We start from the raw sequence: 15356 nt of genomic DNA, 5'->3' as shown, positions 1-15356 counted from the left end.
AAAATTTTACTAAAAATAAAATTAATGAAAAAAGCAAAATAATCTAGAAAAAAACTGTTGTAACTAAAAAATGGGTTAATGGGTTAATCACCAACATCGCCATGGACCAAATCGTTTCTTCGGTGATTGAGATGGCCAGTCGATTAAGACTGTCTTGCCAACCAATCGATTCCCATTCTCCTGGAGCATGGTCTGCGCCATCATCTCATTGCACTCAAACCGGACGTAAGCACATCCCATGAGCTGTCCATCCCGCCTCTTGGATATGTGAACAGCTTGTATAATGCCCCGCAGTTTATTCTTGGGTGAGGTATCCACCTCATCACTTGGTTCGGTCTCAGATCCTCGCCAATGTTGCCATAGACTCTGAATCCGATAGGCTCTTCTATCACTGAGTCTTTGATCTGGATTGATGCCTGTGGGTGGACAGACATGGATATAATAATAAGAAATTTATGACCCAATCATCTCGAAGATAAACAAAAGATAGATTTACAAATAAGATTTCCAAACCTTATATTTCTCCTTAAAACTGCCATTGGAATAAATACAAGAATGGTAACCCAGAAAACTTCAAAAACCCAAACCAAGCCCATATCCCGTAATACCTTTAACTAAGATTAAAATTCAATATATTAAAATCCAAAATCAATTTGCTTGAAGTTCCTTTTATACATTTATTGCACCAAATACGTGTAATTTGTTATTTTCATATTTTATTTTAATATTTTTGGTTTTTCATTTTTTACTTTTCTTTCTAATTATGTTTGAAACTGATATATTTCAATATGTTTTATGGTATTTCTCATTAGTTTTTATTTTTGTTGTATTTTTCTCGAAGAATTCAGTTTATATTTACTCGTATGCATTATGTGTCTGCAGAAGATACATTATCTATAAGTTCTTCTCGGTTCGGCTTGTATATATAGGTAAATATATCGATGGTCACCATTTCGCGTTTAAAGTGAGTCTCAGTGTAAGTGAGTGAGTGTGTGTGTGTGTGTGCAGAATTTGTTAAGGGGGTTCCCCTTTACCCTCTCCTGGGTAATTGTTCTTAAGCATTGTTTACAATAATTAACTTTCGTAACGATTAAACAAGTACGCTTATATGAGCATTATATGTATGCGGGGGTGTATATGTGGGACTCGGAATGTTGTACGATTATCTCAATTAACATTTTTGCTTTGATTTTTTCTAAAGAAATTTTTAGTACTTTCTCTATATAGTAATGTATATGCTTAGACTTGTGGTTCATTTAAATTTATTAGTACATATATGGAATCAATAATCAACCCAACATTAGCTACATAAATATGTGTGTTTATGCTTTTAGAATTTCCCCGCCCAACCACTGATCAATAGTGGTTTTAATACCACCAACTGATCAGAGATTTTGTGGGTTTATAACGATTTTTTACTTTGGTTTCGTTTAATAGAGCTATAGACGCATAAATAGTCGTGGTATGCAATAACAAGTTACGTTTAAGTTAATCCATGTAAAGTGACATTTTTGGTTATCATTTTGTTTGAAAGGCATTCGACAGTGTTTCTTCATATGTACGAGATAGCGTAGATACATTCATATATATATATTATATATATGTATATATGTGAGTGATTTAGTTAAATAGACTAACTGTAACTAGCATAAACAGATTCGAACAGCATAACGTGGCCCTCTATAATATAATATCTGACCATTATATTCCAATTCGGTTTGAATGATCTTCTCTCTATGTGGATTTTGTACATACTCAAATTTACATCTCATCCATTCCTATGCCTTTTCTTTTGTGGATACAGATACTTTAAACTAGCGGCAAACAATTTGTAACATTCATTAATACAAGACAATAGACATTAAATAAATACAATTATGGCAGTTGAGACAAGCGCTTAAATTAGATATTAAATCAAGTATGTTATTCAAAAAAAGAATATTTAAGCCATTACAAATACCTTTAATATTATCAATACTGTTGCCCGTACGTGTAAGCTAATCATATATGTATCTTCTTTCCACCATTATTCTTGATGTTTAATAGTTATCTTTTTAGATATAAGAGAATGGTCATTATGCTTATTATTTAGTTAACAATAATTCATACTCCCACTGTTTGGCTGTGGAATACTTGAAATATATATACAATTATATTCGGATATTATTGGAAAACACAGAAAACCATCGTTATAGATCGTTATACTATATGCGTATGTGTGCTAGCATTTAGGGGGGAGGGAAAAAAACTGTTGAATATATTCTGGTTTTCGATTGATAAACACATCTAATTGAACGAAATTGTAATTGTCTTTTGATATCCTTATGTATTTTGTAGTTTTGTTTCATATGCAGATTACTATATAAATCCTTTAAAATGTGACTTACTAGATTTCGGTTGTATCTTTCGTTTGATTGGTTACGAACATGAGAGAATGTTTGATTCTATAAATGTTTTCCGATGAGATCTCTTTACTAATCCTATCAACAAGTTAAGGGAAATCTCACACCAAAGAGGATGATAAACCTTATGAAACAATGTAAATAGCCAACGTTTGGCTTACTAGAATACGATACGAATTCCGATTAGGTAGTTACGGAGGATATAGATGCTGCTGTTGATCTTAAGATAACCCAATTCCCTGGGGATCGTGTGGTATTTTATTTGTAAGCGATTGCCGGACTGCCGCTTATAGCCCAAAGCCGAAGGCTCGTTATACGTTTCCTGTTGGCAATTAAAATCGTTATCGCATTTAATTGGTTTACTTTATGTACAAAATACAAATAATGAAATACAAAATATAAATATGGAGACTAAATAAATACACAAAAATAATTTAACACTAGAAATTGGCTAAACGAAAAAAGAGAGGTTGCCAGCGATAAACTTACGGGTAAGTCTAAAAACTAAATAATCACAATTAACAAATAGATACATCTTGGAAATATTGCAACAAATTAACATTAAACAAAAGTGTTTTTTTTTCAAAGCAACGAGGCGAGAACATATTGGCATGGCTTATTCGATATCAAAAAAGATAATTAAAAAATAATAATAGATTAATATATATATGGAATGTGGAAATTTAGAGAGCTAAGCTTAGCAGAGAGCTGGAACTGCAGTTGTGAGATTCACTGCTTGGTGGTGCCATTAGATTTCGCTGGCTTACCGGACGTCACGAAGGGTCCCACATAGTTGCTGGGGAACAGACCGGAAAGGCCATTCAGCTCGCCACGCCACCACTCCGGCTCATCCCGACCCAGCACGCTAATAATATCGTCCTTATCGAACGACAGCTCGTCGTCGTTTTGTGCTTTGTATGGATAGAGTGCAATCACCTTGTCTGTAGGGTAAACAAACATTTCAGATTAAATTAAAATTTCATATGCTTATTGAGTTTGAAACCCACCCAAGATCTGCTCGGTCATTTCGATGCGACTGCCGGAGACTGGAGTGTTGCGTCCACTGTTGCGGCCGCCTTGAAGAACCTTTACATAGGTAGCCGGGAACCAGCCGATCTGGCGTCGCCGACCCTTGGCCTGCAGCTCACCCTCCCACCAACCGGAGTCCGTCTTCTTGCGGATCATAATCAACTGGCCTCGCGTCAACGAAAGTTGCTCAGTGCTAGTAGCCTCATATGGAGCGATTACTTGCGCAATCTCTGATCGTTTGGCCCGCATGCCCTGTAAAATTTACCACAAAAAAGAAACGAGTAAATGAAATGATCATATAAAAAGCATTAAAACAGGCGGTGTCAACTATTTACGGGTGTCATGGAAGAGGTGCGTGACATGGGTCGGCTGTAGCTCTCGGCCGGCTCGCTGCTTTGTGTCTTAGACTGTGTATTGATCTGGGAAACTTCAGTGTCGAGGTCTTCGTGCGCTTCCTCAGCGCCAACGCCTGGGCTAGCGATCGGCTGTTCGCTAACCTCCTGGACAGGTAGCGGTTGGAAGTGCTGCTCCTGTGTATCCACGGGAGCAGCGGCGTAGGCAGCGTTGCCGTTCAGCGTCGTCTCCTGGGTCAGTGCAAGTGTAACGACAACGGTGGCAAAAAGCACAGCACATGAAAAGCATTGGATTAGTAGATGGACATGAGGGTAACGGTTAGACACGACTCTGGACTTTGGGTATTGTGAACTTGGTATAAGTTAACTACAGTGTGGGTCAAACTTTAAACCTGTCGAAACAGATCTTTCCAAATCTAATTTTAATTCCCGATTTATATATATATGTTGCTAAATATTAAAGTTTAATTAGTGTTTTAAGTTCTTTTAAGGAAAACTACGTTTAAAGTTCTCACGATTCTTGTCGTTTTTGGATTTTGCAATTCCTTCTAATTTAAGCTCTTGCATTGCGTAAAAGCTAACGTTTTTTCAACAAAAGGACCCACACAAAACTACATTCTTTGCCAGCTATTTACTTACCTGATCTATGGATTCTACTGGATCTGCAGCTGCCGTGTTCGCCGTTCCCACGTCCGCCTTTTGAACGTAGTTTGAGGGGAACATGCCGGTGCGATTGCCAATAGTACCTGTCCACCATTCACCTTCCTTCTTGATTACCATAACCATCTCACCGGCACCGAAGCTCAAATCGCCGTCCTCGGCGGAATCATAAGGATATGCGGCTATGTAGTATTCAACGTCGCCGGCGGCACTTAGATCGGCGGAAGCTGCCGGAGCCGCACTGGTATTGATATTGTCATTATAGGTGTCCGCCACTGTTGCAATTTGGGCATTAACTTCTGGTTCAACGGCGGCAACAGGGGCAGCTCCACCATCGTCCAGCTTTTCCACATAGGATTCGGGAAACCAGCCGGTGTGGCCGTTTATCTCGCCAGCCAACCATCCGGGTTCGGCGTTCTGTTCCAATGGCACCAGTATAATGTCACCCGGCACGAAAGTAATTTCCTCCGCATTCCGCGCATTGAACTCGTAGACTGCCTGGTATTTTACGAATCCCTCAGGAGCTGGTCCACTCAAATCCACAGCTGGAGCGGCTGCTGCACTAATGTCGTTGCTCATACCTGCATAGGTGTCGGCGGCAGTCGTATTCGTCTCTCCCCAAGCACTGGAAGTGCCTGTGTCCCAAGCTGAGGTCACACTCGTCTCGTTTTTGCGGTTGTATTTCAATTCCAGCACCGAGGTCCTCTGTACATCATATTCCTTGTACAGATCTTCGCACTTTGTGAGCAGGGCAGAAAGCTCTGCCTTTAGTTCCGACATCTGTCCGTCGTTTGAGTTGATGTCTTCCTTCTTTGACTCGATCTCTTTGCTAATATTCTCCACTTTATCTTTGATTTGGTTTATTATCAGCTATTGGAAAAATAAATATATTTTTAGAAATATGAATGAAATAGGAATTTTGTAGTCTTTTGAAAAGACCCATACCTGCTTATGGGCAAAGGCTGCGTTTAATTGCTCCTGCTGTGCATTCTCGCCACCCAAGGCAGCGCCACTGGCCTTGCTCTTGGCGTCCCACTTAGCCCGCTCCTGGGTGAGCTGCAACAGCTTGGCGTTCTGTTCCTTAATGCGCGCCTTCAGTTGCGACATTTCAGACATGGAAGTATCGCGTTGGGTCCGCATGCCATCGATTACGGTCTTTACATTGGTCACCCCAGCACGTGTGTCGCAAATCCTCTGCGAAAGGTCCTTAATCTGTATTTGGTATAGATCTATTAATAACACTGTCCAGCTAAAGTTGAACTATAAAACCTAACCTTTTCATTTAGTGTGCTCAGCTCCACATTAAGCTGGGTGTTGTGTGCCTTCTGCTTGAGAACACGCTCCTGTTCCCTCTCCTTCTGTGCGTTCATTTCAGCAATTCTAGCCTGTTCCCATTCCTGCTGGCGCTGCTTTTCAAGCTCCCTGATGCGTTAGAAAAATTAATAAATTTTGGTTAGGAGCATAGTCAATATCCTTACTTCCTAGCTGCCTCCTTTGCTTCCAGTTCCCGCTTGCGCTGCTCCTCCTTCTCCAACTCAATTTCACGTTGGCGTTGAAGCTGGCGTTCCAGTTCCTCCTGTTGCTTTCGTTCTGCCTCCAAACGTGCCTTTTCACGCTTATCCGCCTCATCGCGCTCCTTGCGCTCTCGTTCCTCTCGCTCCTTGCGCTGCTGATCCTCCATAATCTTGCGCCTGCGATCGAGCTCGGCTTGACCTTTTACATAGTTTTCCTTGCGCTTGTCCTCGAAGGAAGCTATTAACAATATTGATTTAAATCAAGTCCTTAAGCATTTGAATTTGAAGTGCTTACTTTGTCCAGGAAGTCCAGCAGTTGGGTCAGCATCCACGACTCCCGCTCCGCCCTGCGACGATACAGAGGCGTGCCGGGAGGCGGGCTGCGATCCAGGACGCGACACCACCCCAGAGACCGAACCCGGACGCGACTTGATCTTGCGCAAGTTCGGCGGTACCCAGTCTTGAGGCAAGGTAACCGGAATCTTCTCACCACCCATGGCCTTCTCGCACAGGAACATGGCCAAAATGAACTCGTCGCAGTTGAGACGTCCATCACCATCAATGTCGGATAGCGTCCAGATCTGAGCCAGTGTCACCTGGGGCAGCTTGCTTTGCACCAAAACGCCGCGTGCCTGAGCTCCAGTCAAGTATCCAGATCGGGTACGATCATTGGCATTGAACACCTGTGTATATTTGCGCTTCTGCGCAGCTTGAACGGCCCATTCTGCCTGATTGCTAGAAGGAAAATCATAAAATTAATGTAAACTGAAATCTTTTTGAATAACTAATATGCTATTGAATTTTATAAATTCAAATTAATTAAGTGTATAAATTCGATATAAAGAAATAAGATATTAAAATTATAAACATGCTTACACAGACTCGATGGAGGGCGCTCGCTCTGAGATGGACATGTGCCGACTGGGTGGATTGCTGGAGGGCGGCGTTGGACCAGCCGGAACCTTGGCTAGGTCCACGACACCTGGCGGTGAGATGACAGCGGCCGCAGCTACTGGAGGAGGAGCCACCACTGGAGGGGGAACCACTGCGGAAACTGGCGGAGCAATTCCCTTTAACGGATCCAATGGACTCATGGAACTGGTCGAGCCACGTGGTGTCATCGATGGCGTCTTTTGACCATCGCCGGTAAGGGACGCCAGGAGACTCGGTGGCAGAGCCTTGGGCACTTCCATGCCGCGTAGCTTGAGGTTGATCAACTTGCAAGCTATGCTGAATTCATTGATGTTCATCTTTCCATCGGAATCGGTGTCCGCCAGAGCCCTGCAGATAAGCGGATGTTTATGTCAGTATTGACATTCTTATCTGTGGATGATTCATAGGGGCGTCTCATTTCCTGTACTTACCATATCTGACCCAGGATCAGAGGCGGCAACTGGGACTGTAGAAAGAATCCTTTGGCCTGGGCGCCGGTTACGAATCCTGCCTGTGGCTGAAGTGCCTTAAACTGCTCCTGATACTTCAGGCGCTCCCTCGGGGTCACTGCCCATGCATCCACCGCCGGATTCATTTTGGCCAAACACACTTTATCCTAGTTTACCCCGGAAAGCTCTTCTTCTTGTTCGTCCTTTTTCCGTGTTGTGTGGGTGTATATGAGTGTATTAGTGCTCTCTCTTCAGCCGCTTTTGAGTACACATCAAATACAAGCTCTCTTCCCTTCGCTGCGCACTCTCTTCGCCGCTCTCTTTACTACGACTATCGCCTATTGAGTATCCGTTTTGGCACCCACCACCCCACAAATTTTCACAATGGATTTTTATGGTTTACCTGCAATGCAATTGCGAAAATTATTAACCGATCGCATACTTGGCAAATATATAATGCCCTCCCATTCGAATTTGAACGTTTTTTGTTTTTGCTTTAGTAGGCGTTTTCACTCGGCAAACCGAAATAACACAAATACCGATTAGCGATGCTCCGGTTAATGTGCTGCCAACGCACTGGTATTTCCCTTATCTATCAGTGTTAACGGTTTTTATCGGGCTTACTTTGCATTGGAACAGGAAAATTTTGTATTTGCGTAAATTTTATTTCAATCAATAGTCGGAGTCAGTGTGACTGTCGCTTGATTTTCTGGTTTACTCAAGCCAGTGCTGGAAAAGGGTGCATTGCTTGAGGAAATGCAAATTGTTGTTTTTCTAGCCCTTAACGGTCAATTGAACATATTGTTTGAAATGAATGTGAATTCCCAACAAGTTTTGTTTTCACACTTTTGATCTCTATAATTAAAACAAAATTTTAAAAATATTTGTCTAACTCTAAATAATAATCCATTTCAATATAATATATTTCATGACTTTGTTAATTATGTTTCTATAATAACTCATAATCATATATATATTCAATGATGTTATACTAAAAAAAATTTTTTTTAATTTCGTATCCTTTCAACATCCCCTATAAACTCAAAACACAAGGACGTCGGTCGCCGAACATTATTTTCGTCGAAGGCTTCGAAAATGACAACTGCCTTGTAGCGACCATGAAGAGATGGGCCAATGATGTTATCCACTCTTAACTTCAAGAGGAAAGGATTATACACTATAACGGTCTAAAATCGAAAAGTATTTCAATATAAATTAGCTTAAGAAATATACCCTTGCTCACATCTTTAGTTATTAGACACTTTTCCCTAATCTCCTCAGGGTTTGCAAGGAATTGAAACCAAGCATTATTCCAGTAAGTATTCTTGTCAAATATCGCAGTGCACAGGTCCGTCGTAACTACGTTGAACACAGTAGGTTCCCAGTTTCCACGACTAAAATGGAATACACTTATTCTGGCCTAAAAAGTGTAATTACATTTAGTTTAACTTTTCCATTTTTCATTAGATGTCAGTTTACGGCAAGGCGATCGGTGCGCGGAAAATTCCATAAAGTTGTGGCATTTCCCGTTACATAAATGCCTTCGGGAACCATCTCGACATCCAAGTTGTTCACGTAGAAAGCTTCGTCCATAGAAATGGATCCGGGTGGGCCGTCATCGCACGGCAAAAATGTATCCTCAGGGATTGCCATGTAGTCCGCAGCCCATATTCCGGATACGGCCAAAAGCAGCAAAATTTGAAACATTTTTGTCCGTCAATAGATCATTGAACCAAACTTTTATACCAAATATTCATAGGAAGAGCAATTATAAATAATTACGGATTAACATTACAATATATATCATGTCAGATTGCATTCTGACACGCAGAAAGATTATCAGTACCATGGCTACAAAATAAATAACAAACACAAAAATACAAAAACACTTTTTACATATTTGTGAACTTATTACAAATAAATGACCGATAGAATGTTTAAAAAATATATGCAATGAATAAAAAACAAATTTATTTTATATATTTCAATTTTTTAATACCGTTGGTTTGAGTCTACGGTAAATAAATTCAAAAGCACAAATAAATGAGCATTTTTCGGAATTTTTAGGTAATTCAAAATTTGTTCAGCCCATTTGCTGCGAAATGAATCTCAGGATCTGGTAACACTGCCTTTCCCTTCAACCACGTGCTGCAATTTGGTGGTAATGTCCAAAGCGTGCTCAAATTTTTTGTCGAAATTCATGTAACGAAATGTCGGAAACTTCAGAGGACGAGCAGGCGCAGCTGCAAACCAGCGATGAAGAAGAGGAGCTAAGTGGTGAGGAGGAGCCAGAAGATGGATCGGAACCAGAAGATAACGAAGATGAGAATGAGGTGGCATCAAGTGGTGATGAGAACGAACCCAGTGCCTCCGAGGCAGATGGCGACGCAGCTGAGGATGAGAAGCTAACGTGGAAGGATCTCGTATGTGACCAACCTCAATATGACCCTTTGGATTTCCTCTAAGGCTTGTACTTTCCCTTAGGGTCTTAATGAGACTTTGTGTCAAGCGTGCGAAGAACTAAAATGGAAGGCGCCATCAAAAATTCAGCGCGAAGCCATTCCGGTGGCGCTTCAGGGAAAGGATGTGATTGGCCTAGCGGAGACAGGTTCCGGCAAAACTGGAGCCTTTGCACTGCCAATTTTGCACGCCCTTCTCGAGAATCCCCAGCGATATTTCGCTCTAGTGCTAACGCCCACGAGGGAACTGGCCTTCCAAATCGGCGAGCAGTTTGAGGCACTTGGTGAGTCTTTATCATTTTTTTTTTAATTGTCCTATTTTATTCCACACAATGATGTTAAACCTGTTTTGATTTTGTTTATCAACGAAAATATGAAATTATTATTTCCTTATTCGTCACTACCTCTGAGTTAAAATCCTAACAATAAGCTGTTATCGTTATCTTAAATCACACGAACTCATGCTAGATACACTGTTTTCCAGGCAGCAGCATTGGCATAAAGTGCTGTGTGGTCGTCGGAGGCATGGATATGGTTGCCCAGGGCCTGCAGCTGGCCAAGAAACCGCACATCATTATTGCCACACCTGGCCGTCTGGTTGATCATTTAGAGAATATGAAAGGCTTCAACCTAAAAGCCATTAAGTACCTGGTCATGGACGAGGCTGATCGTATCCTTAACATGGACTTTGAAGTAGAGCTGGACAAGATCCTTAAGGTGTTACCACGAGAACGGCGAACTTTCTTGTTCAGTGCTACTATGACCAAGAAGGTGAAAAAACTGCAGCGCGCATCGCTCAAGGATCCGGTTAAGGTTGAGGTGTCTAACAAGTACCAGACGGTTGAACAGCTGCAACAGTCATATCTGTTTATTCCCGTTAAATACAAAGATGTTTACCTGGTACATATTCTCAACGAACTGGCGGGCAACAGCTTCATGATTTTCTGCAGCACCTGTAATAACACGGTCAAAACAGCCCTGATGCTTCGGGCCTTGGGATTGGCTGCTATTCCCTTGCATGGCCAAATGTCGCAGAACAAGCGACTGGCTGCTTTGAACAAATTCAAGGCGAAGAATCGTTCGATTCTCATATCCACGGACGTGGCCTCACGCGGATTAGATATCCCCCATGTGGATGTTGTGGTAAACTTTGATATACCCACGCACAGTAAAGATTACATCCACCGTGTGGGAAGAACAGCAAGAGCTGGTCGTTCCGGCAAAGCCATCACCCTGGTTAGCCAGTATGATATTGAGTTGTACCAGCGCATTGAGCACCTCTTGGGCAAACAACTACCACTGTACAAGTGCGAAGAAGACGAGGTAATGGCCCTACAAGAGCGAGTGGCTGAGGCTCAGCGCACCGCCAAGCTGGAGCTGAAAGATCTGGAGGATACCAAGGGTGGCAGGGGCCACAAGCGGGGAGGGGACAATCTCGACGATTCTGAGCACTTTACGGGCGCCCGCAAACGAATGAAGCCTATGGGTGGCGGTGGTGGTGCTAGCAGAGGAGGCGGGGGCGGTGGAAAGAAGGGCTTCGGCAAGAAAAACTGGAGCAAAGGCAAACAGAAGAGATAGTTCTGATTTGCATTATAGTTAAGTCTCGATTTTAATTAGTACTACTTTAATCTTTAAAAATAAAAATAAAACGATTATTAAAAAGATCCATTTTTATTAAATGAAGTATTCAAATTTCCATCACATCAATACAAAATATTTGTAACAAGTAGATTATTTTCGTGTTGTCGGGTGAAGAATAACAGCTTAATATTAATTCTAATATATATAAAGTTACATTCGATTGTGTGACTGAGTCGAACTGTTAGTGTAGTCATTGGAGTTATGAGAACTATTGCTTCCATTAGAGTTGTGTACGAGCCTTGGGGGCTCTTTAAAACTAGTTACCGTTGAATGTCGTTTAAGTGCAGGACACTGCTGGCCAGCAGCAAGTGGAGTGATAAGCGAAGAAGGATTGGGAACCATACCTGGCGGGCTCTGACTTAAGCTATCACTCCTATTTACCATATTCGACATATTTGACAAAATCGACATAATAGTTTCATTCTTACAAATAGCCTGCGGATGAAGGGTTATCAGAGCAGCGGCTTTCATAAATTTGTCTCCACGGCTTATAGATGATTGCAGTATCGTTATCAAATTCTCCAGGGGTATATCAAAATTGAAATTCTTGTCCAGGTCAATTAGCTTATCGTAATAATCCTCCCAGTTGGCGTTAGATACAATACCCAGTATCATAAGGGTCATATCTCGAAATTTATGAGCTTTGACTGGAAGCCACACATACTCCATGATGCGCTTAACTGCCTCTTTCTGCATACCGACTTTATGAAGAGCTCCATAGGCATGGGAGAGCAGAGGAGCAGCAATGACTTTGTACAAGCGGCAGTCGGACAGCATGTTCAGCAGATGATGCCAAAGCTGGCGAAGTTCAAAGACATCTACAAAGCAGATGAAGTAGGTCTGGAACAGAAAAATGCTTCTCACTGTTTGTCGATAGATGTTCACCAACGTCTCTTCATCCATCCTGATCAATCGTTTATGAACTTCGTCCAGAATGGTCAATGTATGGTCGCAGTTGAACGATCGACACCTGTTCTCCAGAGATGGCATGCATTTGACTCCTAGGACGTCTTTTAGCCAAAAGATGTCCTGTAGTTTGGATGGTGACGTGGCAAAGGGGTAACAGTGGGATGACGTGCTGCTGGTTATTGTTATCAATCGATTGAGGTGGAACACGAAAGGGTGGCGCGAATACTGGGATCGATTCTTTAGATCTTCGGGCAGATGCTGACTCTTCGCGCTGCTTGCAAATAGATAAAATTGGAGGAGTATCCACCCGTGACGCAGGCTTATCATCTATTTTCTTTTTATTTTTCAACTCCTCCTGCTCGTAGAAAGAACGCATAACTGAAGGCTGAATTTTCAACTCCTCGGCATTTATTTTTGGTATTCGAAACGAATTTGCCTTTTCCACATTTGATACTTCTTCTGTAACATTTGTCTTCAATGTTTCTTTGGCTGGATTTAAAATGGGTTTTGATCTCTTCGCTACAGTTTTGGATTTCTCAATCTGTTTGGGCTCAGATATACTCTCATCGTCGAGCCCATTCCACGAAGCAGCCACGGAGAGCACATCGTCATCATCGTCGTCGTCGTCCTTCAACTCTACGTTTTCTCCGATAAATGGGACTATCAAATCAGAATTTTCCATCTCTACCGTCGACAAACTTGGCAGTTGTTCGAAAAACTTTGTAGTATGGGCCATCTGACTATCAATTTCGCTGGGCGTTTTATTGTTGAAGTTCTTCAGGCAGCGTTCAATCTCGTCCCCTTCACGAAATATCTCTATTGGTGAGTCAAGCAGTTCAAACCTACTATCGTTTCTGAGGTGGATCCCATCCTGGGTGGGTTCGCTGCAGCCCACAGGACTAGTCAACTCCATGGCATCGTCCACTAGGTGATCTACATCCATTTTGTTGGTCGCATCTACCTTTAGTCTCTGGAGTTTATGCTCGTCGACCAGCATGTTGTAGTTGTGCTCGTAAAGATGGTTATGAATCCTCCTCGAACGGCCCGTAATAAAACTGATTTGTGAGTCCATATCCTTTCCAACGGATCCATCGATTTCTGGCCGTTTTAATTTTTTCATTTCTATTTCAGTGAGTGGCTTGTGGGTTGGCATCAATGGTGTTTGTGCGGTTTTCTGTAGCAACAAAAGTATTTTGTTAGGTAAGGTAAATTCCATGAAACTGCTTACTAATTTTACGCTAACGTTTGATATGGTCCTTTCCTTGTGGGATGCTAACTTTGGATCGTAGTGATGTCGAGACTTGGAGGACTGCTGCTTTCCAGATGGCATTGAAAAGTTTTGCATTTCCTTATTGATCTCTTCTTGCGTGGATGTCTGCGGATTTTCCTGCAACTTCTGGATTATTGTTGTTTTATTCGGTCGTGCTTTAGGCATCCTCCGTTGCATTTCTTTGCACTGCCGTTTAGAAGCTTTTTGCAGTGGATTCGCCTGAGCCTTCTTCGCTTTTGGTTTCATTATTGCTTTCTCCGGAAGAAGCTTATTCTTCATGATCGAACTAGATTTGGATGGTGGATAGGTCATCTCGTTAAAATGCTTTGTTTTCATAAGCTCTGCCTGGAGCCTGGCCTGCTGGGCCTTCTCCAGAAGCGAGGGGCGTCCTCTTTTACGTTTTGGAATCTCAGGATGGGAATCTTGAGAAGACGACTTTTTTTTTAAAGGACCCCGGGATTCAGTTTTCGGTTTATTAATTTTCTTTTTTATCAACCATTCGGAAAGAGGAAGTCGGTCATTTAATTCTTCGCTTGAATCTATTAAAAGATTATGCGACATTGGTTTAAAGACTGAATTCTTCGTGGGTTTGGGTGCTTCATATTTTGGAGTATCTGTTTGAACACATGGCTTCGAGGGATTCAAGGCGAGAACATCTGGGAAGGTACATGCGTTTTGTTGATTGGGATTTGAGACAAGAGCTTGTGTCGGGTAATTGGATATTTTAAGATTTGGCTGCAAACATGACTCATTATGCTTAGAGGAAGATGAAGAAGTACTAGCACTGGTTGGTTTTCGGCTTTTGTACGAGGAAACATCTTGCTGAGAACATGTATATCGGCGCGTAATGGGATCCACTGTTTTAAGATCTGACGAAGAACACATATAATTTTGCTGTGTGGAATAAGCTTTAAGAGAACCAGCACTTGATCCTAAGATCTTTTTCCGTTTCCAGAGTTTAACATATTCGGATTCACTTAGGTTTCGAGGAACACTTGATATTTCTTGTTCTTCACCAATAAGCACAGAAGCCGAGTGCGCTATTGTATCGCGACGCTTGCTGAGATTATGAGATTTCAGAGAAGGCGAATGTGCTATTGTATCACGACGCTTGCTGAGACGGGGAGCTTTACAGGAAGGGGAATCCTCTTTGCTATCGTGGCGCTCAGCGAGATTAAGAGTTTTATGACGAGAAGGCGCTGTGGTATTGGAACGGTCGTTAGAGTTATCAGATTCAAAAAGCACTGCGGTATTCGAATCTATAGCCACCGATTTTTGAGAGGTTTCCGTAGTAAGTTTTCTCGGTCTGACCAAGAATTCCGTCCTTATGGAAATCTTAGGATCCTGTTGAGGGCATATAAAAATTAACTTTTATTTCTTGTATCTAACCGAGAACTTACAATGCTGCTTTGGATGTAATACGGATTTTTCCAGCTCTTAAGATATCGACGGAAAATTATATCCCATTCCTGCGGAGGAACAGAATCGGTTCCTATTATGGTCAAAATCTCCTGCCAGCAGAACAATATTTGCCGCATCCTCATCTTTACATGTTTTTAACGAAATCGACGCACTTGAAATTTCATTCAGACACGCTTTGTCAAGTTAGCGGTTCTTTCCAGGGTGACCATAGGTTTAACTGTTCACGTAAGAAATACTAGAATTTCTTAAGCACTGAAACGGTCTCATTAACAGCCTTTGTGCTGTTTTTGAACTTTTACGATTATTATTAAACGT

At 41.8% G+C, this 15356-nt stretch overlaps 4 protein-coding genes across 8 annotated transcripts; 1 reads left to right on the top strand and 3 right to left on the bottom strand.

Annotated features, from left to right (window-relative positions):
• Window positions 1-69: 69 nt before the first annotated feature.
• LOC108115509 (intersectin-2) lies at window positions 70-8041 on the bottom strand. Of its 4 annotated transcripts, none has more exons than XM_017227003.2 (12): window positions 7965-8041; window positions 7323-7743; window positions 6835-7239; window positions 6254-6693; window positions 5923-6196; window positions 5719-5866; window positions 5390-5656; window positions 4424-5314; window positions 3767-4015; window positions 3410-3683; window positions 3170-3343; window positions 70-416 (listed from the first exon to the last, which is right to left on the bottom strand). In XM_017227003.2, the coding sequence occupies exons 2-12, from the start codon at window positions 7484-7486 to the stop codon at window positions 88-90; spliced, it is 3615 nt and encodes a 1204-aa protein (XP_017082492.1). In that variant the 5' UTR covers window positions 7487-7743; window positions 7965-8041; the 3' UTR covers window positions 70-87. The 4 variants fall into 4 exon arrangements, with proteins under 4 accessions (XP_017082492.1, XP_017082490.1, XP_017082489.1 ...); XM_017227001.2 differs by lacking the exon at window positions 70-416 and adding an exon at window positions 640-2724; XM_017227000.2 differs by lacking the exon at window positions 70-416 and having other exon boundaries at window positions 2752-3343.
• Window positions 8042-8229: 188 nt separating this feature from the next.
• On the bottom strand, window positions 8230-9279 carry LOC108115450. Of its 2 annotated transcripts, none has more exons than XM_017226886.2 (3): window positions 8790-9279; window positions 8584-8734; window positions 8230-8527 (listed from the first exon to the last, which is right to left on the bottom strand). In XM_017226886.2, the coding sequence occupies exons 1-3, from the start codon at window positions 8795-8797 to the stop codon at window positions 8348-8350; spliced, it is 339 nt and encodes a 112-aa protein (XP_017082375.2). In that variant the 5' UTR covers window positions 8798-9279; the 3' UTR covers window positions 8230-8347. The 2 variants fall into 2 exon arrangements, with proteins under 2 accessions (XP_017082375.2, XP_017082374.1); XM_017226885.2 differs by having other exon boundaries at window positions 8584-8760; window positions 8820-9277.
• A 180-nt stretch (window positions 9280-9459) lies between these two features.
• LOC108115532 (probable ATP-dependent RNA helicase DDX47) lies at window positions 9460-11463 on the top strand. The gene is made up of 3 exons (XM_017227035.2): window positions 9460-9763; window positions 9825-10083; window positions 10284-11463. The coding sequence occupies exons 1-3, from the start codon at window positions 9551-9553 to the stop codon at window positions 11375-11377; spliced, it is 1566 nt and encodes a 521-aa protein (XP_017082524.1). The 5' UTR covers window positions 9460-9550; the 3' UTR covers window positions 11378-11463.
• On the bottom strand, window positions 11452-15163 carry LOC108115412 (protein deadlock). Its single transcript, XM_017226849.2, is given in 4 exon segments — window positions 11452-12493; window positions 12495-13523; window positions 13578-14963; window positions 15020-15163. Coding segments are annotated over 4 exon segments (3462 nt in total). The 3' UTR covers window positions 11452-11590.
• Between the last annotated feature and the right edge of the window lie 193 nt (window positions 15164-15356).

This window comes from Drosophila eugracilis, unplaced genomic scaffold, assembly GCF_018153835.1.
Source record: "Drosophila eugracilis isolate 14026-0451.02 unplaced genomic scaffold, ASM1815383v1 contig_1197, whole genome shotgun sequence".
NCBI lineage: Eukaryota > Metazoa > Arthropoda > Insecta > Diptera > Drosophilidae > Drosophila > Drosophila eugracilis.
This window is presented reverse-complemented; position numbering and strand designations above follow the sequence as displayed.

Excerpts from the sequence above, each read along its gene's own strand:
- LOC108115509 (XM_017227003.2), bottom strand. The coding sequence starts at position 7,486 with ATGAATCCGGCGGTGGATGCATGGGCAGTGACCCCGAGGGAGCGCCTG. Across the intron at positions 6,694-6,834 it reads GCGCCCTCCATCGAGTCTGT|CAATCAGGCAGAATGGGCCG; the intron begins GTAAGCATGTTT and ends TTTTCCTTCTAG. Across the intron at positions 5,315-5,389 it reads CAGCCTTTGCCCATAAGCAG|CTGATAATAAACCAAATCAA; the intron begins GTATGGGTCTTT and ends TTTTTCCAATAG.
- LOC108115450 (XM_017226885.2), bottom strand. The coding sequence starts at position 9,047 with ATGTTTCAAATTTTGCTGCTTTTGGCCGTATCCGGAATATGGGCTGCG. Across the intron at positions 8,761-8,819 it reads CGCGCACCGATCGCCTTGCC|GCCAGAATAAGTGTATTCCA; the intron begins GTAAACTGACAT and ends TACACTTTTTAG. Across the intron at positions 8,528-8,583 it reads AGTGTCTAATAACTAAAGAT|ACCGTTATAGTGTATAATCC; the intron begins GTGAGCAAGGGT and ends TTTCGATTTTAG.
- LOC108115532 (XM_017227035.2), top strand. The coding sequence starts at position 9,551 with ATGTCGGAAACTTCAGAGGACGAGCAGGCGCAGCTGCAAACCAGCGAT. Across the intron at positions 9,764-9,824 it reads AGCTAACGTGGAAGGATCTC|GGTCTTAATGAGACTTTGTG; the intron begins GTATGTGACCAA and ends ACTTTCCCTTAG. Across the intron at positions 10,084-10,283 it reads CGAGCAGTTTGAGGCACTTG|GCAGCAGCATTGGCATAAAG; the intron begins GTGAGTCTTTAT and ends ACTGTTTTCCAG.